The sequence below is a fragment of the Nothoprocta perdicaria genome, unplaced genomic scaffold (genome assembly GCF_003342845.1).
Source record: "Nothoprocta perdicaria isolate Ctin4 unplaced genomic scaffold, notPer1 scaffold_295, whole genome shotgun sequence".
NCBI lineage: Eukaryota > Metazoa > Chordata > Aves > Tinamiformes > Tinamidae > Nothoprocta > Nothoprocta perdicaria.
In genome coordinates this window covers 88202-113696 of record NW_020455527.1, presented here as the reverse complement: position 1 = coordinate 113696, position 25495 = coordinate 88202, and the positions used below count along the sequence as shown (strand labels likewise).

The following is a 25495-nucleotide window of genomic DNA, read 5'->3' as shown; positions in this document are numbered from 1 at the left end:
CTTTTTTTTTTTTCTCTCGCCAAGTACTCCCCTGCCATAGTAAATCTACAGTTTAGCTACATCTAAAACCTTGATTACAATGCAGCACGGCCCTCCGCACAATAACCTTTCCAGAAAAATCAGTGTCCTAAAGAAAATTAAAAGGAAAATAATCTCAGCATTGGAGAAGTGAAAAACAGTGGGACTCTGTAGCTGGTTGTGTAAATTAATGTAAGAAATTTCACCTGGTTAATATTTAACGCCGTGACGGTAGTAAGTTTTCAGACGCTGCCCAATGTGGCTAGAGCTGGGTACGCTGCATTTATCTGTATGGAGTCATCAACTCTGCCAGGGTTTCTTGAGCTTGTACTCAAGGAAAAGGGATGGTATTTCAGGGAGAGGCATCAACAGCTAAGATGGTGATATATGCATGCATACATATATATTTGTATTTAAAGAGTGGGTGGTTTGACTGCTGCTTAACTAGAACCTTTCACAATTCCAAGTACGAAAAATGTGTGGTAATAAAGTATAAAATGGGAACTAGCCTGGTGCAAATGTATAGGGCTTCACAAAGCTGCTTGACGATGTCTCTTCTGCATCATCCTGTTGCTGAGTTGGCATTTCCACCAAAGTTTGTCATCACCTAAAATTTATGCAAGGAGTGTAAAGGTAAATGGCTGAACTTTGATTTAGTGTGGAGTTCTTGTAAGTGAAAGTGCATGTCCAGAAATACTTTCTGAGTTTGTTTGGGGAGAGGTTTGGGTTTTTTTTTCCATTTGAGGAAAACCATAGACAACTAGAGTCTCTGTTCTGGTTCACAGCAGGCCTATTTGTTGGCACCCTTTTCCTTTATGCAGTTGTCTGTTTTTACAAGCTGTAAAGAGATTGATTGTTGCTGATTATTTAATAAGTTTGTTAAAGTTTTTAAGCTTTTGTTTGATCAAAATACAGCAGATTATCTGAGTAAAATGTCAGTGAAGTAATTTCAGACATCTGAGACTTTAAATATTGCCTAGATTTCAGCTATTAACAGTTTACAATATCCATAGCGAAACAACTATTGAAGGCAAAAGTAAAAAAGCAAAGCATGGACATTCAGCATATGGCAAAAAGTATGTCTTCAGATATTATAATGCATATACAAATGTGGTAATTAATATATTTGTATTACGTAGTGTTCATTACGTGAACTGTTAGTGGAATTAGTCCTTAAGATAGATTCCATAGATACCTTGTTAGATGCATTGGGATTGACACGGTTTTACCTGTGGTAGTTCGATGCTGGTGAGATGACACTGGGTTTATCCAAGTTCCCTTTCACACACACGAGAAGATAATGAACTCAAACATACATGATCTAGAGAGCACATTAATCCGTTTTCTTCATGGTTGTATATGCAGCTATCTCAACTATCTATGGTTTCAACCATCCGGAGGTGTAAAGATATGATCAATATTGTGATATTTTTCTGTAGGTAATGTTTATCTAGTAAAAGTAGAAATTATGATGTTGCTTTTGACTTGTTCTTCTGCCTGCTGTTTCATCTCTCATAACTTGTTTTCTTTTACCTGCCCCCTCACCTGAATTGAACTGTGCTACAGAGTAACATAAAAGCTAGATCACTGTTTGAACTTTCAAAGATACTTCTTAAATTTCTCCACTTTGTATTTAGAAAATGTATGCATTAGTGATCATTAACTGCCCGTCCATTACATCAGTTGATTTTTTTATAAATAGCTAAAGTTTATTAAATGATTTTGAGATTTAAATGAAGAGACCATTTTATTATTCCATTATTACTAGTGTAATTCTATGTACATTCTAATGTACATTCTATTTATCTAGCAAAACCCAGTTCCTTCCTGTTTAACCCGAGAAGTACAGAGCCTTAATCTTCTTTTCCTTATGTTGCTCTGACAAACGCACGGGTATTATTAATGATATAGTGTAGATCAGGGTTCCTTAGGGAGTCTCAAACCAGTAATAAATTTGGGCTGGGCCTTGCCATGGGTAAAGTAGTTCAGGTGCTTTACAGGCATCTGCTGCAGTTTTGGACAAGAGTCCCGTCCAGCCTCTAGGTGTCTTTCCACAAGAAAAAGGCCCTCTCTAGGTCTTACGTCACATTTACTGATCATGAACAAATGCTTTAGATATGACCTCAGTCAAATGACTCTAATCCTAAGGGACCTGATGTCTCCTGAGCGTCACCGGAGATCTCATGGAGTGTTTTCCTGGCCTGGTGCTCGAGACACATCCTGCCTTCTCCTGAGGACAGACCAGTACCCGTTAGTGCCCTGAAGCAGTCCCTACTTACTAGTGATCAGACCTTGGTGGATTTTTTAGAGAACCTAAGCATCTTAAAGCTGTGATGGCTTTTGTCATTTTCCAGTAACAACAACAACAAAAAAGAACTTTTATTTTACCCCGTAAAAATGAAGATTTTGATAACTGTTCCAGAGAACTACAACTTGACTAGCTCACCTCTGGAGACCCATGTTACCACTGCTCCAACAGTGTGGTAATATTTGTATTTAGCATGGGCTGTCACTGAAATTCAGTGAGGAAGTGCACCTCTTTCTTGCATCTTGTGTCACACTGTCAGACAAACTGTGGTTACAGAACAGCCCACGCTGACGTCTTTGCTCAGCTTTTCCGGAGCAGTATTTGGCTTTAGGTGGGGAACCTTGACAAAGGCGGTGCCCTCTCACGATGTGCATCAAGCTCTCTTTTGTAAAGATCTAAACATTAACCTGCAAGGTCTCCTCGCAGGGGGTGTTCAATTCCTGCAGCAGCTCCTCCCTGCCTTGCGGGCGGCAGCCCTGGCCGTCGCTCGTGTTCACTCCGGTGTTCCCCGAAGGAAGCAGCACGGACGCTGCATTACCAGTGTTCCCTGATGGAAGCAGTGCAGGCTGCGTTACCAGTGTTCCCCAAAGGAAGCAGTGCAGGCTGCTGTGCCCCTCAGCAGCGGCTGCCCTCCTGCCTGGCACCCCCCGGCCGGAGGACACTGCCCTGCGGAGCACCACGTGCTGGCCCAGCCAAACACAGGCGTGGAAGTCGCTCCTGAATCCCATGGGAAGCAGGGCCCGGCATGCTGCCCTACGCGGTCCGGAGCAGAAGTGGGTGGGGGTGAAAGCTGACTTCTGCTTCCCCTTCTGTGAGCTTTGCTCTGCTCCCACCTCCTCCCTGCACCAGCGCTGACATCTTTTATATTATAAACACAATAAGGAGTATAAAATGCAACTGTAGGTATCTCCTGGATTATGCACTGCAGGACAGGTTCTCTGTGTGTTTCTGAATGTGAATGAAGGCAACTAACAGAATGTGTCTTTGGGGAGATCCTTGACTCAGTAGAGGTATTTGCTTAATTTTTTATATGATTGGGTGCCTTCACATTTGCAGTGTGCAATAAAAGTAACAGCAAAGCAGTGGATAAGCTACTTGCGCTGTGCAATCCCAGAGCCTTGGCAGGTTTTTTTGGCTGATAACGTTAGAGTTCTTTTCCGTTTTCCTTCAGTGCTGGAAAATCCATTCCCTCCCCACAATTCTGGAGTTTGCCAAGGGCTGTCCGCCGCTTATCCCAAGTTCAGGGAGTGCTTCCGCTCCCAAAGCAAGTCCCGTGCTCTCCAGGCCCTCTGTGGCCAGCCGGGTGCCTCCATGGGTGTCCTAGAAGGCAGGGGGGGACATGGGAGCCCCGACCCCCTGCCTGGGGCCTAGGCCAGGGATCAGAAAGCTTTCTGCACTGGTAGTGCATTCAAAAGTGGTTTTAACAAGGTGTCTGACTGATAGACTGTGCTTATGGTTTGCAGAGATCCCACTGGTCCTGTATCTCTTCGCCCTGATTTCGGTCACCTGGCTGTGGGGAGGACTGCACATGGCTTACAGGCACCTCTGGATGCTCGTCTTCTTCATCATCTTCAACAGCCTGCAGGTAGGAGCTGGTGCTTTTCCTTTTTGTCCTGCTACTGAGACTGGGACCATCCCCACTGCTTGGAATATGCTCGGCATTTCAGCTTGACCAGCTGAACAACCCAGGAACACATAGAGGTTAGTCTGTGATACATGGGTAGTGCTAGCTGGGTGTTCTGCTTATTTCTGAAGCTACAGATAAAATACATATTCCAGTAAGACACATTACTGGGATACGATGGCAATAATTGCATAGATTTAATTTCATCCTTAATTTACCTTGCAAGGAAATTACTTGCTTCTCTCCATAAGACATTACTGAGGTGATTATAACAGTAAATATATTTTGCATCCACTGCAAAATACTGAATGCCTCAGTTTTCTCAATCTGCTAATGCTAATTAAAAAAAAAAAAAAAACTCAAAGCTTTATTACGATGTAGCCTTAATATGAATCGTTTTTTTTCATTATTAGAGGTGAGCATGAGACAAAGCTTTCTCGTACAGGATACATTTTGGTAAAACAAATATCCTTTCAATGAAAAAAATAAATATAGACCAGATGTTGAATAGTAGTTATAAAAAAAAAAAGTATATATAAAAATGTAAGTGTATATTTATCAATAAATAGGGCTACATATTAATGTTAATGATTAATTCCACAGAAAAAGGCCTTTGCAGAATTTCATGCATGTATGTACTTCCCGTGTACTAAACGCTGTATTGCACTGAATATTTGCAAAATATGCCTCTTGGATACAAATGTTTTTAAACTGAGAAGAACACAATGTTACTTACTCTCATTGTTGTGCATCTAATTATGCAGTTGGCACTGACATGTGAAATGGCTCAAATTAGGGTTATGTGTTTTTTTTCCTTTAGAATTACATGAACAGATTTCTCCAATTTTCTACCCTTAAGATCAAGTATATTGTCACCCTTTAAAAATTGTTAATGGCCATTCTCTGTGAGCAAATAAAACTGATGTTTGAGAAGGCACCCGGGCTTCCTCGCAGTGAGACTGGCTCAGCTCTGCAGAGCTGCTTGTCGCTGCAGCCACTGCCAGTGGACGTGACCTCCTTTCCTCTCCCCCTGCAAAATAGCAGAGCGTGGGCAGCCCCCCACAACAGTAAAGCCAGGGCTATTGTTGCTTTATAGGAAAGCGTATCCCTATAGAAGTATAGATGTGTGATGGGTGACGGCTGCATGTACGTGTATGTAGATATATATCTGTTTATATACCTATATATGTCCTTCCTTATTGTCTTTCTATGGAGAAATGTTGCTATGATCCTGTACAGTTCTGTGCGTTATGTAGGTCTACCTTGGATGCAAGCTTTGTGGAGAAGGTAGCTAATAATCAAGGTTTTATTCTGTAGGTGTCACTTTTACACTAGCACTGTGATATGCATGGCTATTTGGCCTAAAATAAAATGACTCTTTTTTTTTGGCTATAGGGAGCTTAGAGAAGATGGTTATGAGTAGTCTGTGAGTAACCTCAAGAAAGATCATTCATGGCCAAAATGTTGAACCTTAGTATGAGTAAATGTTGACCCTTCTGTATGGCTACAGGAAGACACTTTGTATTATCCTGTTTTATATATCTTACAATGTCTTATTCAAGTAAAGACAAGCAAAGAAACAAAGCTGTAGAATTATTGTTTTTTTAATCAGTGTTGCAAGTTTCAAGACAGGAATTCATATAATAGAAGCAAGAAGTGAAACAGGATGTTGAAAACCAGTCATGTAAAATAGGAGGCCTGCAAAGGCTGTAAAGAATTCTTTGTTCAGTGTGATAGTAAGTAATATCGAAAGCACAGATAGGACAACATGCTTGGAATAATATTTAACTATAACTGATACTTGAGAAGCACCTAGGCATGACCTTGCAACCTTGCAAAGTTAGAACTTTGTTTAGATCTAGTTTATAGTGAGATGAAAATACTTTCTTTTCTCTACCCATGTGAAGGTTTTTAGGTGGATGAATATAGTGCCCTTTACATAATTTTGTTTCCTTTCATCTTTGAACTGAAGAAATAGATTTTTTTTTCCTTTATTGGCTGATCCTTTGTTGTCGACTGATCTCTTACCAGCATTGCTGGAACTTGACTTTATGGATATGATGTCAGAATTTTTCCCATCCATAATTTCGTGTAACTGAAAGAGTATATATTTTTGCATATATTGTTCTGGTACTGAAGGAGCTGACATAAAAGAAACTTCTACTATCAGGCGCTGTGCTTTTCCAGCAGCTGTATCTTACAATAGCAACGGGTCATACACAAAGATCAAATAACTTCCATGGGTTGGTGTGCTTCTAATCTTGGACACATATGTCCCCATTTGAGTCTCCACCCTCAATTAGGCAGCCGGGAAATAAATATTCAGAACATTTATTTGAGATCCTGTCTGCTTCCAAGGAGCCAGGAAATGAAAAATGAAGCCTGAAGCATTACACGCTTCACCCTTCCAACTCATGGGCTTGCCTTGGATTGTTACCATTCCCTTACAACACGGGACATGGGACAGAGCCCTAGTTTCAAACCTGCAGTTAAGCCAGGCTGCTGGCGTTGCCCTTCTGCTTATAACTATGACCACAGCACAGGCTACTGCTTTGCCAAGTAGAAATGAATTATGCTGTGAAGATACAAAGTTAACCATGGCTTTCATCTGCTCCTAGCCCTTCCCAGTCTGTCCTTTCATCCTCCCTTTCAAGTGACAGTTCTCACAGCTCTGCAACAGGCTTCTTTAGCAGATTCCTGGTAGAGTGCAGTGTTATGGCAGGAATGCAGAAAAAAAAAAATGAGAATTGTGGAGATGTATGTTGTCTGCCAACTAATCCCTATATAAGCTTGTTCAAGAAATTGGTGCTCCTGTGGCTTATCCCTTTTGTATCAGGGCTGATATATTTAGCTTCTTGCCCTCGTGGTATTGGGTCCTCATGGTAGAAGAGTCATCACAATGTTCTTTTTGAAGTATAAAGCTGTCAAATGTTCAAAGGAAAAAAAAAATCTTTCTAGTGTGAAGTACCCTGAGAAGAGTAGGAGAAACTAGGGAGAACTCTCACAATATACAGGGTGTAGACTGTTGGTTTTTTTTGTTGTTATTTTCTTTGCTTTGTTTTGTTTCTTTGCATGTTTTAATAGTCAGCTGACTTTGGGTATCTCTGCAAGAAAACAGGTTTAAAAAAACATTTCCTGTAACATCACTACATTTTCAATAACCACACTGTTTTACAAGTTACAATTATCTGACAAGGAAGCAGAAAAACTGCTGTGACTGCGGTGACCAGACATGCAGCATATATTATAAAAGAGTGAAAGATTAAGGTGAACAATTTGTAAATAATATCTATTTTCCTTATTTTTTACTGTTCATCAAATAATCATATATATTGAATTATCTAAATAGGAGAAATTGCCAACATGCAAATTGTTTGTGACATGGAGAGTCTCCTTTGAAGCTTTAATCTCAATCCCACTGTTTTGGAAGCAGAGACAAAGATAAAATAGGATTTAACTGGATAATGCATTTTCAGAAGTATTTCAAGAGAAACATGATATCTTTTAGTGTATTGTCTTCATGTCATTCCCATGCCTTAAAGCCTCTATCAATTCTCAGATTTGATAATGAATATTAATACTAGGCCAGGTATTTCTGCAGTACATTGCTATTTTACCTTTTATTGGTGGGTATTTTTGTTATGCATATATATGCATATATTTTGTTATACAACATTCAGTTTGAGAACAATCCAGTGTTCATTAAGACCTTTTCCCCCTCAGAAAACATGAAACCCTTTACAAGAAAGAGAGACCTGCTTCCCTGCTGCTGAAGAGTTGCAGAGCATATAAGGAGGGAGAACATGGCACATTACAATGTATTTGTTACCCAGATGGGTTCAACACTGGAGCCTGAGAAGATACTATGTCCTATTCGGTTGTTTAGCCTAAACATCTCCTAGTAAATGCACTTGACACCAAAATCATCTTCTAAGGACACATGGTTTCTGAGCGCTTCCTTTAAGAAGCGGTTTCCATCAGAGATGCATTTACAGTACAAGTTCTTCATCTACACGGAGAGGAAAGCTAGGCCTGTCCCCGCAGCTTCAGGAATAAACATGCGGAGCGCTGTGTGCGGAGACAATGGGCGATTTACATGGTCACTGGGTAAACAGTGACCCAGAAAATAAATACAGCCAAGCTGGGGCTGTTCACTGGGGCCAAAAGGAAGGTTTAAAAGGTATCTTAAATCTTAGTCATCCAGTGAGCTTTTGTAAAATAGGAAATCCAAAAATAAATTGTAAAAAGCATAAGAGGAAAAGGATGAGGAACGTATTTAGGATATCTGATGTTTTGAGTTCCTCAGCAGCATGTTCCTGATTATCCTACCCAGGCAGCATCTGTGTCACAGAAACATACTCAGTGTTCTCATGTGAAAGGCCTTGGCTCCTGATCTTTTCAGTTGCAAAACAGAGAGGAACATTTGCCTCTTCTCTTTGCATTTGATTGCCTAAGCACATTTACTTGCAATATATTTGTTGGGGTCAGGAATGAAAGAATAAACTAATATCTTCAGTTGTTTGTCTCTAAAGGTTAGGATTTCACAAGCAATTTTGCATATGTTATACTACTATAAATGAGTTTTGTGTTTTTCATGAGATTATTTGGGTGTTTGGGGATTTAAAAGCTACATCATCAGTGGTTTATTTACGATGCCATGAAGGCCTGATCCAAAGTTCACTGGAGTGGGTGGAACCCGTCCTACTGTTTGCCCAGGTTTGGAGTTAGGCTTTAGACAGACTGTGAGGATTTCCCCATAGCTGACTCAGGTGGTTTGGGTGTTTTTTTTTTTTTTTTTTTTTTATGGTTTCTGAGGTACAGTCTTGATTATTAGTGACTGTATTTCTGGCACTGCACCCTAATGACACCCCAACCTTCAGTCCTAAAACATATGTATCTATAATGCAAACTATACAACATGTTATGCCCTGGAGCTACCTTTACATAAGTGGGGCCACAGTACTGAGCTCAGTGGGTGCCCTCAGCTTCTTGGCTGTGGGGCCAAGATTTACCTGTGTGGAATTGCATGATGCTTGTGCAAGGTTTCTTGGTAAAAGTAGTCCAGCCTTCTCCACATACCCTGCCTATGCTACAGACTGACTGATACCCTGTAGTGAAAATCACATAAGTCTAAGAGAGTCCATCAGCTTTAGTGAATTGTAGGTTTTGGTATGATCCCGAGACCCGCAAAGGCTTTGCTTGAGAATTTGGTAGGAAGATATTCTGGATCAGGTGTTCATTAGGGCTAGAAGATGGATACCGGATGAGGTTGCTACCTAAGGTTGTACTGCAGTGGTATTTTCAATTTTTGTATGCAGTGAGACTGATAAGACTCTTGATAGTCATCTCCAAACTAGATACAGCCATTTCTTTATACAGCAGTAATTGCTGGATTTCTCAAAGTAAATGCTTTAATGGCTGTAAAAGTAATGCTGACACTCGCCAAGTGCAATCCTGTACTGCTGCAATGTATGTTGTGTTGTATGTTGCACAGTCTTGCAGTCATCTTGGTGGCATCGAGGTTTAGAACCTTAAAAGGTTTGAGTTACATCAGAGGAAGAAAGGATCAGGCTATATTTTGATGGTATCTTTAAATCATTTTTTTCTTAACTACAACAGATGGGTTTAATAGTTTTGAAATCCTATTGCTTTTCTCTTTATAGACTTTTGTAACTAAAATGATGCAGTGGTAATTGCCACTATGAAAAATCAAGTTCTAAAAAATTCAGGATTAAAGAGATGCAGTTGTAAAAGCAAGCAAGCAAGCAAACAAAATCAAGTACTAGACAGTAGGATTTGAGCATATGTGCTGGTGACAAAGGCCAGCAAAATAAAAGTAGTGTTATTCAGTGAAGTGATTATAGTACTGGCAGGATAAAGTGAACTACAGTAGAATATCAAGCAAAGTACATAAGATCATTCAAACATAAATAGTGAAAGCGCACCAAGCTCCTTCCCATCAGCTGAGCTGACAGAGTACATAAACTAAGCTTCATTAAACATAGCTTAAAGAATTCATACAGTGCCTCAGAAAAACAGATCCAAGCAGGCTTTGTATTTTGACATTTTTGCAAAAAAAAAATAAGTAGATGCTCATACTGATTCTGAAGACTTGGGCTGTCTTCCAGACATACTGTACTTGGAAGGAGAGAAAATAATATACTCAGTACAGGTCACTTGTTTAATAAATGAAAACAAAAAAGAAGTTGTTGTAGCTGAAGTCATAAACCTTGCAAGTCTGGCCAGTGTTGAGAAGGCCTGTACATTTATTTGTACAATTGTATTTGTGTTCTAAAAACAGTAAAAAGAACTAATGTGAAGAAGATAAGGAGAAGAAAGACTTCTCCTGTTCTGACATCAGCAACTAAACCTAGATTTTCTTTTGGGATGAAATCATCAGAGAGTTAATAGCACTGGTATACTTTGCACTTGCAGATGAAACATAGGAAGCCACGTGAGTGGCCTAAATAATGAATGAATTGATACAATGCAGTATTCAGGTTTATATTCTTTTTTTTTTCCTATATGTTACTTCATACAGAGTTTTTTTCTTAAAGAAGAAATAACTGATTCCCTAGTTACCACCCTACACATACTCCACTTCATAATTACCATTGTGAATTTTGAAGTTATCATAATACATTCCCTTTACCTTCTCAAGTCCTTATGTAATAGACATAATAAGTCTAAAATGAAAGCAAAATACCTCCAAAAATGTGTGCCAGTATCTTGTAAACAAAAGAAGTGTTGCTCATTCGGGGCTAAACCTGGCCTGGAGAAGCTGATACCAACACAGAATGGCTTGTGTGCATCTGTGATGATGACAGCATTAAATGATGTATAATAGAATTTGAAAAGCGTCAAGGAACCTGGAATGTGGAAGGAACCTTTGGCTTTCCAGATTTTGGACCAATCATCAAAATATTTAGTGAGTATTTAAATCAGATGCCCACTTGAAAAACAAATAAAGTGTTCTTTTTTTAAACAAAAATAATTGTTAAAAAATATCTTAGGTCTTTCAGCATCCACTAAGTTCCTTTAGCAATTCTTGAAGGACTTTGCATGTATGTGATCTAGGAAAGCCCTCTAAACACTAATAATTTCCTAAGAAGATAATGAAGCAATTCTACCTGTTCCATTAGAACAAAAATACTAGTAGGAATAGCTGCTGAAGGCCTCGCCACCAAGGCTGAGCATCCTGAGCCCTGGGAGCTTTACAAACAGAAGCTTGATGGTTTCTGTGTTTCCAGTTCGGAAACTTACCCTTTCCCACTCTCCCGCTGCTGCCTAGCTCTGTACCCTGGTGTAGTTCCAGAGGGAAAATGCAGGCAAAATGTAGAGGAGTAGCAGGTTAGAGACTGCTTGGAGAAGGTGCCGCACTAAAATCCATGAGGCTGAAAGGGATTCGCCCAAAGTGCTGAGAGAGTTGGCCCATGTTACGGTGCATCTGCTCTCATTCTTAAAAATAGTCGTGGCATTGAGTGTGGTGGGCAGTGGCATCTTGACAAGTGGCATCTTGTAGATGGGCAAGCCACAGAGCACGCGGCACGTGATGGAGACACTGGGGAGTTCAGACTGGACACGAGGAAAACTGATTCACATGGGGAATGCAGGACGGGGCTGTGTTGCACAGCGAGGGTTTGGATTGCTAGATGCAGAGGATTTCAGGATTCCGCTGCAAAAAGCTGTAGTGGCTTCATCGGCATGCTGGCCTTCTGAGTAGGCTACATGTCCTTCAGAAGTCTGCTTCCAACCAACTTTTCTATGATTCTGTGATTTTGCTTGTTGGAAGCTCCATTTTCAGGCTATTAATTGTGATGTATAGGTAATGAAACAAGCTACATGACCCTGATACCAAGAGTTTTATGAAAAGTGTCAAATAAGACTAATAATGAAATCCTAAAAGTTGTAAGTGATATAGGCAGAAAAGGTTAGGTAAAATATGAGCCATCTTTAGGAATAACTGTGGAACAGTGATTTATGGGCAATGCATTACATGTTTATCGTTTTTCAGCCTTGCAGATTTTTATATCTGCACACATACACACACACATATATAGATATATCTGCACACTGAATGTCATTATATTATGAAGGCTAATCTGAACTTTTATGTGAAGTAAATGCCTGTAAAACCCTAATAGCCCCTAAAAAAAAAAACATTCCCTCTTCCTCCACCCACACATTTCCTGCTATGGAACCCTCTATATTCTATAAGGCTGATGTTTCACCAGTAAATGAGGAGGACACTTTCTGCCTTTTGCTGGTAATAAACAGAGATGAGGTCTTGTTTAGGAGTTTATAAAACTCCATTACAAAAAAAAAAAAAAGAGAGAGAAATTATTCTCATACTCTTAATATACAGCTTAAGTGGCTTCTAAGCAACTGCCGTGGAAAGAACAAATGACACTGCTTTTATCTCTGATAGTTTCATTATTACTCAACACATCGGTGATTTACAGTTTCAGCAGAGACCATGATCTGCCGACTAAGATTTAATTCTAAAATAACATTTAAATAATAGGAATCCAACAAAAACTGACTCCATGATTTATTTTTTTTTCTGTTGGACTAAAAGCAGCTTCTGGCCTCTGTTTGTGTTTTATTTTATCCTTGACATATAATACATATTAAACATGTGCTGCTGCTGGAAATTGTTTACATTTTTGGAATGCCATGCAGCTGATGAGAGCTCAAGGAATTTGAACTGAGGACCACCACCCAGCCTTAACTCGTAGGATGACTTGTCAAATTTGAAACAGAAGAAAATAGGAAGCAGTATGACAAACATATACTACATTGGGAAAGAGAAAATCTAAGCTTTTAAGTATCCGTTTCCTTAGGGAAGGAGGAACTTTTTTTTTCATGTTAGTAAAAATACTGCTGCATATGGCAACCAGTTTAAGGCTCTGTGAAATTTCAAACAATAAATGAACCAATTTAGTGAAATTCCTATGTATTGTGGGCAAGATACAGCTAGAACTATTGTGCATCTGTCAGTGAGACCAATTCTTGGTACCTTTTTCTCATCTTAGTTTAAAAAATATCTTCTTGTGTTACTCTACATTCAGATAAACTGCAAATTCTTATTTTCCAGTGAAGACAAAGCAATTCTCTAAGTGTGGTTAACAATAGTCTTGCCAGCTTAGGCCAGAATGGGTTAGAGGTTGCCCAACTAGGACAGAGTTAGGCTAAAAGAAACTGTTTAATGGGTTCTTCTTGGACTGCTGTGTTGTGCAAGGCTCCAGCAGTTCCTATTGTGGCTGATGGGCAGGTAGTTTGCCAAAAGAAACAAGGACTTTTTTGATATGGAAGAACAGTTTGTTGTTGTTGTTGTTGTTGTTTTCTGAAATGTTTTGAAATTGAGTAAGCAAGAAATCCTCAAAAATAAACCTGTAAGGGGCTTACAGAAATCCCTTCTGTGCCACAGCATAAGTTCAGTTCTATCTTCAATACTAAATGTATTAAATGAGAATATTTTAGTCTTGGCAACAGTGGGTCTGTTAGTTGTTTTTCAACATTATCTTAAAGATGAGATACTTGAAAACAAAAATGCAGCTTGGATTTACTGATGTTGGGCATACTCGTCTAAGTCATTGTGTTGCTGAGAAGTTGGCTAATTCAGGCAAACGAAGTGCAGCAAATCTGTTCAGCTTTTAGGGAAGTATTTGATACAGCAGCATAACAAAATTGGAGCCGTAATAGTAAAAGTCTGACTAAATGGAGGAAATAAGAAAGCCATATATTTACAGTTGGGGATGAATCTTCTTCAGTATTTTCATTTTGGCTACAGCATAAAAAATGCTAATACAGCTTTTTGGTCATACACAATTAGGAGATATTGGTTAGAGAAGGACTGGTGTTTCATACACAATGAAGTGGATCAGCTTTATTCTCTGGAATGAATTAATAGAAATTATATGAGCTCTGACAACACTAAGTGCAAAATTAGATGCTAACATTGAAAAAAATCCTGGTATAAATTGGTTAGCTAGATGGAACTGAGGTGGGTCTGCCTCTTTATCACAGCATGAATGCGAATCACCAATATAATACAGCCATAAAAGAAGCAAATGTGATGCTCATCTGTACCCAACAGAGATATTAGTGCCATTGTAAATGGTGCTGGGGATGCATTATTTGGAATCCCATGCACAGTACTGAGCACATTGTTCGAGAAAAATGAACTCCATTTAGGGCAGGTGCAGGAGGGAAATCAATTAACAATGAACAGCGGTTTAAAAATCATATTGGAGAAGCCTGCGAGTGTTTTGCCTGCCAGCAATGGCCTGTTCTGTGTCTGCACCTCCAGTGGCCTTGGCCCAGCAGCTACTGAGTCCCGTCAGTGCTGTGTGACCTGCCCCTTCTCCCAGCACGCAGGATTTAGAGACTTAAGTCCTTTATCAGAGTTGATCCTAAATCAGAACAACTTTTGGAGCTCCAACACTTCAGCTCTGCTCTGGAGAGGAGTCAGTGAAAGGGCCCTAAGGAAAGCTTAGGACATTGCTTTGAAAGGTAAGTTCACCCTGAGAGCATTTGTGAGCACGGTGGTCTGGCACTTAGAGTGTGTGTACACAAACAGTTAAATACCTAATCAGCTCACAGGTACACTGTGTGGCTGCCCTATCACTAAAATCTATGATAGTTTTAGTATTTCCTTCTATTAATAAAAAAGGATCATGAATTTAGGTAACATTAGCTGTACTGCTGTACATTTATGCCAAAGTTGGTCGGTTTGAACTTTTGAAATGTAACATCGCCAATGTTTTTCTTCATACTGAATTTTTGTAAAGGACATTTTTCCCCCAAAGAAGAACATGTCAGCAGTTAAATGTGAGCTCTGAATATACCCGCTTAGTAACAACTCTCTCAGGAAGCTTTCTAATGCATGTGAGGATTGCAAATCATTTGTGTCAGGAAGGAGTTGAGCAACTGTGAAGCTGGAGCTAACCACAGCTGGATGAAAATTGCTAAATTATGTTTTCTTTATTTTGAGCAAAATGTCAAGTGTTGCTCTTTTGCTTTTGCCTTGACAAAGGTCAATTGGATTTAAAAAAAAGCACCAAATCAACTTGTTCTGTCAGCTTATTATTTGTTTAAATCTTCACATGTGTTGTTTTGCTGTTACAACAGAGTCATGGAAAGTTTCAGTGACAGAGATATATTAGATCCCCAAATTGCAAAACTGGTAACTACACTGGTATTTGTTCTTTGTTCTTTGTATGTCTTCTTAAAGAAAGATGAGGAGAAGACTTGGTTTTGACAGAGGTATCCTCCTATTGTATGTACGTGCATGTGTATGTAAGTAGGGCACATGAGCTCTTGGAGTGCAGGTTGTCCAAAGACAGACTTTGTCCTGCTGAGATTGTGCTTCAGGAAAGCTGTAACAGGAAAGCAGGCTGGGAACTTGAAAACTTATTCTGAGAAATCATGAGCTACTGTGAACACCCACCAGAGGATTTTGAACTTTCAGCATTTACTGGGCCTCAGCACCCTCTAGGATTAATCTTTTGAGCTCCAGGAAACAGGAATCTGGCATCTTAATAGGCAAAGAAATTCCTTTCTGAATGGAGTGGAGCCAGAAGCCCTTACAGAACCTTTTTTTTTTTCCATTCTTGATTTTGAAAGGGGTTAGGAAAACAGTGATTCTCACCAGGAAGACCAAGACCGTTGCTTTCCTACAAAGTTTTAATATTCCCACGCTAACTTTTGTGAAACCATCTATTAAAAGCCAAGTACACCAACCTATGTGACAGAATTTTTTGCTTCATAAAAGAAAATACGTGCTATAGATTAAATTTCAATTCTGTCACTTCATTTATATCAGTGGATAAAAAAAGAGTAAGTCACACTACAGTAAGTACCTGTAGGCATCTAAATTAGGAAACTTGTTTATTTTAAGTGCTCAGTAAAGAGAGATGTGATTCTATAGTGTGTTTCACTGTACATATGATAAGTTACTGTTTTCTGGATATTTTCAATTAATAGAATGTTTGAATATTGAGATTTTGATACTGCCATGTTATATCAAATGTAAATGCCTCTTTATGTTCTTAAAAAGAAAATAAACAGTAAAATATTGTGTGAAAAGTGAAAATACCATGTTGCCCTTCAGGGATGAGGAATGATTCTCTTTTCTTATTGCACTATTTTTTTTCTGACAAACATCATCTAAAGTCTTGAAAAATAAACTCATGCTGGGATAACTTGCTTTATCCGAGTAACTCAGGGGTTACCTAGGAGTACTGAAAGGAGTGCCTGTCAGTAAATGTTAATGCCTGGCAATTATTTAGTCCTGAATATTCCCCAAAACTCAAAAAGTGTGATTCTTTATTAATTGCAGCGCTCCAGAGTTCATGCCTAGGCCAGGACTGCCGTGTATCACATACTGTACAAGCATAGACCAAAAAGGTATTCTGTGCCCTGAAGAATTTTTAACCTGGGACACGAGACAACAGTGGACTCTGGACACACAAGACTGGCAGTGCGAGGAGGCACTTAGACAAGAGGCCAGTGTGATGGGCAGGCTGCCACTTTTCTAGCCAGGAATGTAGGAGGAGGTCATCAGGAAGATGAAGCCAGCCTGTCCATAGCATGCGTGGTGGGAGGATGAGGCACACAACGGAGTAAGTAGGAAAAGGTCCCTTCCAAGCTAAAGTTACCACATGTTCTTCATGATTCAGCTGACTCACGTGTCCCTTCCTTAATACTGTGCAAAGGCCAGTGCCTGTGGATTTTGCAACAAGCAGCTAAGCTTCCCCTCTTCTTCTCACAGCAGGAATCCAGTCCCATCCTTGAAACTGTACTGAACTTTAGTTTCGAAAAGAGCCCTGTTCTTACCTGAGTCTCTGTCTCCTTCTGCATATTTTTAATTCATCTACACATTCAATATATTGAGCACAAAACATTTGCTAGCACCACTTGTAGTATTTCCTTGCCTGCCTTCAGTCCCAGTTTGAGATCCTTTTTTCATTTTCCCTAAGAGAGAGTTTCAGAAGAACAACCAAATCATTTGTATCCACATTACCACAGGGCTTTGGCTGACATATAAACAAGAGTATAGATGTCTTTCATAGGCTTTAGGATAGGATATAGGAAGAAGATGAGATTCATGGAGCAGCTGAAGTTTTTCTAAAGCAGCAGAGCAGAACTAGGCTAAGTAATTTGTCCATGATTAGCTAGTCCTGGGGAATTTGGTTCAAGTCATTCTCCTGAATCCTTGAAAATAACTGTGTAACTGTCCCACTTTCCTAAAGGACACTTGAAGACCAAGTGGAGAAAGTACCTTTAGGGTAGCCCTTATAGCACAAAATTTTATAAATGTCTTAACTAACAAAAATTTTGATAGCTTTTTCTCTGTATATCTGTAGAAAACAAATTAGATTGTATTTGGGTTATTTTGTACAAAGTTCTAGGAAATTAAGAAGTGCAGTATTTTTATTAATGTAATATATATTTTAACCATATTTTAACCTAATATATTGTTAAGAAATTGCAAAGCAATCACAAATAGGTTTTTTTCTCAAAATTACTGTAATACATTGGTAAGTAAGATCATTTGAACAAATAATAAATTGAAATGACTCCAGTAATGTCAGCTGTGTAGCAGTTTGTCTTATTATGAATTATTACTGTCCATCTTCAGGTTACTTATTGGAGATGGAGGCTTCACCTCTGTTTTATAGGTGGCTGGTATGAAAGCCATGGGAGGAGAAGTAACTTGTGTAGGGCCACCCAGCAGTCTTTGATTTAAGATGAGATTTTAATGGCTCCTGTAATTAACATTTGTGCTCAGTTACTAAGCCATATTACTATGAATCTCTTATTTTGTACTGCTTCCAGTGCTGTGTTTTCTAAAAGGGGACTGCATTTTCTAAATGGAAGCCAAAGATAGAGCTAGTAGTCCATTAATTTTCTGTGAAAGCAGGGAATATAAGGAGCTGTGGGGGGAATGATTTTCAGCCTAATCTAAATAAAGACACTCCTCTTGCTGGCAGCAGCTCTTTCTGGATTGTCTGCCCTTGCCTCCCTGCTTTCCATTGGCAAAGAGCATTAGCACACACTGCTTAGGCACTTTGCTAAACGCTTACTTAGCATTTGGTGAAAGGGATTTGTAACAGCTAAAATGTCAAACATGGTCTCGAAGAAAATAATACTGTATATAATATTAAATGATGTCTAACTTGCTTGCTTGGTAATTTCCTTTTGCATAGTACCAATGCAGAGAATGTAGAAATAAATGCCTTAATCCCAGAATCATACAAATAGCTTTCTGCCAAGAGAATGATTTTTGTATGTTACATGACAGATTTAGCCATCTAGTGAATTATTAAAAGATATTTTTATGAGCATTGTTCACATATGAATCAAAGATATACTGTATATCTCTTTAAAAAGTACTTCAGTAAAATTTAAAGGATTTAACCATTTTATTTTTTTTTTATACATATATATATGAAAAAAAGAGGCTTGGCTGTCAGGTTCTAGCATAGAGATGGAAGAGTCATGCAGGTTGTGGTTTAGGTGCATTTTCCTACTTCCTCATATCTATTGAGAAGGGGTAATTTCACAGTCAGCTACAGAAGAAAGGAGCCCCTAAGTTTGCTATGTCATCTCCTCTGTATGATGGAATTAGGCTTATTACGTTGCCTAAGATGCTTTTCCTTAATAAAATGAATTAAGTATTTGCTTTTGGCCTTGCCCTTCCATAATCACTTCTCTTTGCCACGGGCTGTGCACACTCCGGGTGTCATATGAGGACTCTAGGCATCCTCCTCCTCAGTGGACATTGGCTTTTAGAGTGATCATTAGAATGGATCATGTTTTGTATTAAATTTCTACTTTGATACATGTAATTAAGGTTTACTAAATAATAGATGTTTTAGTAAGTGCTTAATCAAATAAACATTGAAGTCCAGCAGGATGCTGTAATTATCCCAACAGCCATGCTGTAAGTGCTGCATTTATGAACATCTGCAACACATGCTATTTCTGTCTAAACTATGTATTAATAATTTATTTACTTTAAAAATGATTCAGAAATAGCATTTTGGAGCAGATTCTGCCCATTACTTTAGTATTAATAGTAATAAACGATCTCACCTGACAGAGTGATATCCACTTGCCTAGGATAAAAATGCCTTCTTGGTGTGACATTCTTCTGTAGATCAAAATGTTACTGGCATTTTAAATGTTTTATCCACCCATCTGTCATCTTTTCTTGTGCTTATAATGCATTGTATTATAGCACTTTCTTCCAGTATAGAAGTGTGTGCTAATCATTATGTGAGATGAAGTCATAATCTCTGATTTCTTTTCTGCAGCTTTCCGTAAAGTCTGGAAAGATTGATGCTATCACTGCTTATATATTTCCTTGCTAAACTCCTTTCTAAATGACGAAATTCAGTTTACACACTCCATTCACTCTGTTTTTGCAGTAAAGGTAAAAGGTAACAAAAGTGTGTCACATAAGTTGTACCGATTCAGGGAGGAAGGGGACAGGCTGTTTTCACTGGTGGCCAGCGATAGGACGAGGGGTAATGGCCACAAGCTGAAGCACAAGAAGTTCCGTCTCCAGGTGAGGAGCAACTTCTTTCCTGTTAGGGTGACAGAGCAGTGGAACAGGCTGCCCAGGGAGGTTGTGGAGTCTCCTACTCTGGAGGTCTTCAAAACCCGCCTGGATGCCACCCTGTGCCACATGCTGTAGGTGTGCCTGCTTGAGCAGGAAGGTTGGACTAGATGATCTCTAGAGGTCCCTTCCAAGCTTGAACATTCTGTGATTCTGTGATTCATAATGGTACATACAATCTTCCTTATCTGTTTTATGTTTTTTCATCTTTTCCAGAAAAGTTACATCTAGTAATATAACAGCATTTTTTAATATTTGTGCATTTGAATTCTATGATAGTTCCATGTGGAGCAGAACTACCTGAGGCCTGAAATGGAAGCTCTGCTGTTTGTTAAAGCTGGCCTTACCTGCTCCTTATGCTCAAAGAATAATTGTGCTGATAGGAAATGTTATGCTGTTGCCTACTATATTTGTGTAAAAGTGAAGATGTACAAACACAAAGTAATATGTATTTATGTTACAGAAAAATATTTATTATCTCTTAGCAACCCCCCCAAAAAATTACTTAAATCTCACAGGCTGTTTGTAGCTTTGAAACCCTGCTAACCAAAAAGACCCTGGAATAGCAGTGAGGCAGGAGCTGGATATTTGAAGGAGAGAGGCAGCAGTTCTCCCCTGAGACTGGTTAGAGAAACTGGCTTGGCCAGTTTTAGTAGTATCAATATAAAACATGGAGCTGCAGTTTTTGGAGTGAGCCTGTACCAAGAACCGTCGTGATTATAGTTTGAGAGGAGGGCCTGTGCTTCATGCAGGTGTAAAAGCACAAAAGTGCAGTCAGTCTATTTGTATTGTATGTTGTCTTTATGGAATGCAGTGGGAACACCAGACTCTGGATTGCCACACACAGTGGAACACGTGAACTGGCACTGCAACGCAGGAAAAGCAGAAGGCGTTTTCCAGCCTTGCACTCCATTGTAGGACTACCATAAGGAGCTGTTTCTCTGGCTGAGAACTGGCAGCTTTCTGTATTTGCTTTACATTGAGCTTCACTGTGCAGCCAAGACAGCTCTGTCAAACGCTTTGGGTGGTTTTGCTGTGAGAAAACACAATACTGCAGAGCCAGCAGTTACTGCCATACAAGGGTGCTGGGAAGAATAGACAGCAATCCACAGCCCTCACACAAAGAGGGAGACCTCAGGAGGACGTATATTCCATGCTCAGTAAGAGGAAGAAAGGAGAAGTAACCCCTTACCCAAAGCAACAGCTAAGCTCTTTGCTTTGAAAATATGGAACAGTCTATCCTTCAACAGCTCCTATCATTTTTTTCCTCTTAAGAAATACTTCACAGATAGCAGGAATGGTTTGCAGAACAGGTCATATCCATTTTTTCCTGTTGAATGCTGCAAGCATCTTAGGTCACTTGTGGCATTAATCCATTAGAGAGAATTTCCAGAAGGGAAAGTAGCGTCTTGTTTTCCAAGTACATGCAGAGCAAACAATCTGATATGTGCTTCATGACTTGAACTATCTGTTGCTGACAGTGATAGAGCTATATACCTAAAGCACTCAATAAAATTAGCAAGGCACAAAAGTTGAAATGTTCCCATTCTTTAGTTTTGAGGTATTTAAATATATATAAATATATGTTCATTGGTGTTACATTGTGCATTAGCATATAGTGTAGGATTTTTTGAAGGTAGAAAACTCAGTATTACAGGATTATTACTCTACTAAGTGTTCTGAACATTTCAAAAGTAGACAGTGACCCCTGTTTAGAATCAGTCAGTGGAAATAGCTCTCTGTTCATTTCATTCCTCATTTTAATTATGGAACTTTCCATCTTTTTTTTTTTTTCCCCCAAGACTTATTTGTGGTACCCTGTCTGAATGTGCTAACGCTTTTATTTTAAAAGCCACTAAGTAAATTGTTTATGCCAGTCATTTTTCCATTAAAAATAACAAAAGTTGTAACCTGCAAAACTTCTAGAGCTACCATTTATGTTTAAAACTCTGCAAGACTAACTGTGTCAACCCAAAGGTCGTAATACAAGACTGGCATTATATCTGTGTTTAATATGAATTGCTTTAAAGTTTAGTTTGAGTAACACTTTTTTTTTTTTTTTTTTATCCTGCACTCTCTGCTTTCCTTGCAGTTGTTGCAGGGAGGACAGAGGGGAAAGGAAAATCAGCTCATTATGTCAAGCCAGGAAGTGAATGATTTCAATGACAGAGCCAAATATATTATTGCACCTCCACCTCCTTGCATTCACTTACTTGTCAGAAATGAAAGGATGTCTAGTCCTTGTCCTCTTTTTTGCCCACGTTTCCCGTTCTTTGAAGAGCATTCCTAACCAAAACAGTGCTAACTTCCTACTTTATAAATAAGACTTGCCTTCTGCTGCAGAAAGGCAGTAAGGAACTACAGTAATTTTCATTAAAACCAAGGGGAGTGGAGTGTGAACTGCTGACAGGCTGCGAAGGTTACCATTTAAAGCGAGGTCTGCCAAGCAGGACCTCCACTTCTGAGATAGTCCGAGCTCTCTGGCAGAATCACCCCTTGATATAGTAAGGTACATATTTGTTATTCTGGCTATAAAAAGCCGTGTCACATACTAGCACATGCCATTGTAACGTCCCTGCTGGGGTCGGTTTTAACCAAGGGGGTTCTGAAGCTGATGAGGGTTTATTAAGGTCCTAAAGCATCTCGGTGGCTCTGCCTGAGTATGGCATGCCCAAAAAGGTGTTTCCAGGAGTGAGAGGTTGCTGAAGGGCCAGAACACCTTATTCTCATCAATCTTGCTCCCAAAAGACTTCTAGGTAGAAGATATATGAGAATTAATCATATCAGTAATCCACAAACCTTGTGTTGTGAGTTCCCTCCAAGCTAGATTTTTTTTTTTTAATTTGCATGTGTTTTGGGCTACTGATGTAGTACCAGTCAATTATAGATTTATTCTGTTGAGCTAGTCGAGAGAAATGCTGCTAAATAAATGGTCTTTCCCCTTTCTCAGTCAAATACAAAAGTGTAACAGCAAATACAGAGAAAACAATAGACACAAGAGGTATTTAGACATTGCAAGAATTCATGAACAGAAAAAAAACCCCTCATTGTTAAAACAATAATGATGACAATCAGGGCTTCATTTTATGAGGTTGTCTGTAGTAGCAAATGAGTTCAGCAGTAAATAGAGCTGGCTTCTCTCTTTTGACTCACTGTGTCAGTGATGACTTTTATTTTCCCATTTCTTTTATTTTTAACTCTTATGTATGTCATTAATACACATAAATAGAAAATACTGTTTCCATAAAATAATATTAAAAGAATATTTTCATGTTCTGCAGAAATATGATATTCTTGGCTTTTTTATATGGACAGGATTGACCTCTAGTCAGTGATGCTGGTTTGTATAGTTCCGAATGCTTCTTCAGTTGCTGGCTTCCCTCTGCGGCACATCCTTCATATGATACCTTTCAGCCTGTTTAAAGATATAAATATGGAATTTACTGATCTAACATTACTAGGCAGGGAAGCTGTTGACCCAGGGGCAGAGATGAAGAAGGCTTTTTCACCTGTCATTTCTAGTCTATTTGAGAGAGCAATTGAAACATTAATAGTCTCAGACTGTAAGGTGTGAGCTGAAATGCAAGGCTATGAATGTTTGCCTTGGAAAGCAAGTGTGAGAAGAAATATTTGCAAAATATTGTAAAAACATAGGTGTAAAGTCATGACCCATGATATTTCTAGGTTTTTACAGTTGAAAAATATGTCAGGAAAAACCTTACAGACTTTGTCATTCTGTTTGATTTTTAGTGTAAGGTTCCTCAGTAGACAAATAGGTTTTTTTTTTTTCATTCCTATTTGATCTAGCAGCTCCCTGCTCCCAACCAGTCTTCCAAGCAGCCCCATGCCCAGGAAGCAGCTCACGCAAAGCAGCCCCCCAAGGCTGCAGCTCCTGATTCAGTGCAGGAACAGGAGAGGAGAGGGCGAGGAGGGGAAAGGGGGCAGGCAGAGATGGGGCTGGGGCCCGGCATGGCAGGGGCCGCTCTGCTTTGGTGCTTGTGGCTGTTGGCAGCCTCCTGCAGCCGTGAGCAGCGGGCATCATTTCCAGAATCCCACAGTGTTGGTGAGGGAGCCCGGCCAGAAATGGAGGGGAGTTGGGAGCCGATGGGCATGCTGCTGCCTCGCTGGTGCTTGCCCTTCACAGACCGGGCTGTCCCGCTGTTGGGCCCTTTGGTGTTTGACTCACTGTTTGTTTCCTCCTCAGCTAGAGGCACTGAAGTAGAAAAATGTGGCTTTCTTAATATTTCCAGTATGACTGCATTGGAAGGAAGTAACGGGATTTTTATTCTAGCCCAGTTCACACATCTGGTAATTCTGGCTAAGCAGCTGTATTTTCAGTGTTTCTTCAAACTGAATCTGACTCTTTTAAAGCTTAAATCTGTCATCTTGGGGAAAAAAAAAAAAAAAAACAAAAAAAAACCCAAAACAACAACAACAAAACATGTTTCCACTATTTGCAAGGCTGAGGTAAAAATGACTGTTGTGTGGGAGTAGCTGAGAGTGTTCTGAGAGCTATGCAAAATATTTATAGTGAATCCTGAGTATCCAAGCAAATCTGCTCTTTAAAGATTTGCCAGGGTTTGTGAACCTCCCAGGTAAGCCTCAGCCAAGTTTAGACTAAATATGAGCTGAATGTAGTTTGCAAGAGAGGAATTTATGGCTTTGGCTAGAAACGGCCGGGTTTTGGCGTAACTGGCTCTGCGCGAAGAAAGAAACTTGGCTGTTTAGATAAGTTTCATGTTGTACATTAATATTAGGAAAACATATTAATAATGCTGTAAGCACAATGTTTTTATCATTATTACAAAATATGCATATAACCTTTTAATCCAAGGATTTATAAAAAGGAACTTATAAAGTTCCTATAGGAACTTTATAAAAAAAGAAGCCAGTAGAAATATGTCTTGGTCATGTGGACGTGTAAATACACTCTTTATTTAATGACAGATTTATCAATGATTACTTCTCTTCATTCCATTATCTTGTGATGACTTTATGTATGAAGAGTGAACTTTATGTATATGACTTTATCAGTGGCTGGTTGGTTCAGCAGGTAATAGATGTTATTTAGTTAAAAAAAAAAGATGGAAAATCTCTATCAAGAGAAGTAGCCTTATGATGTTGCTTGTTAGGAGAGTTTGGTTTGTTTGAGGTTTGCAGTCCTTGTTTAATTGCTGTCTCCCGATTTTCATGTTAATTTTTATAATTTTGTCCTTAACGAAGATAAATCCTTGTCTATTAAGTGAAATAGAGAGTAAACGCCTCAGGAAGAAAACTGCTGATAAGAAGTAAATGTTCTCAATAGAAACTGTGACAAGAGAAAAGATATGCTTGGTAAGAATGATGATAGTTTCATCAAAATGGGTATTTAATTGCAATTAAGCAGCCTGAAGCTTGATGATACACAGCAGATCTAAGGTTGACTTCAGCAGAATCACCAGCTTGGCAGGGCTGCGCTGCCAAAAGATGTAACATTCACTGGAGTGACTTTCGGTGTTAAGAAAAAAACAGTTAAAACAGAAGGATCTGGTGTACATTTCAAAGGTTAATATTTCTGGAGAGCTCCGAGTGGGAGATGTTACGTGGTGGCTTCAGCTGTAGTATCATGTGACTAAGATGTTGCTTTTGTCGTGATGACACCGATAAAAGCTCTCCACATTGTTCTGAAAGAAAAATACGGTGATAAAGATTCAGGAAAAATGCACTGTATGTTAAAGATCTGCCTTTTAATAATTAGGTGTGCACAGAAATGTGTGTGCAAATTGTCACGATTACCTCTGACAACAAAACTTGGAGGAACAAATAGGAATGATATATGCTTTATTTGTGTCACTTGGGTAGCAGGGATACTTGTGTTTCTGAAAACTGACTGCATGGCCGATATTTTTCCAAAATAGCTTAGGAAACACAACAATAT

At 39.2% G+C, this 25495-nt stretch overlaps 1 protein-coding gene across 1 annotated transcript in view; it reads left to right on the top strand.

The window, feature by feature from the left end:
* Positions 1–25495, top strand: part of ADGRV1 (adhesion G protein-coupled receptor V1) — a 225333-nt gene that overhangs the window by 184814 nt on the left and 15024 nt on the right. Inside the window, exon 89 of the mRNA XM_026041834.1 lies at positions 3790–3911. Coding sequence (XP_025897619.1) covers positions 3790–3911 — 122 coding nt within the window. The remainder of the gene's footprint in view (positions 1–3789; positions 3912–25495) is intronic.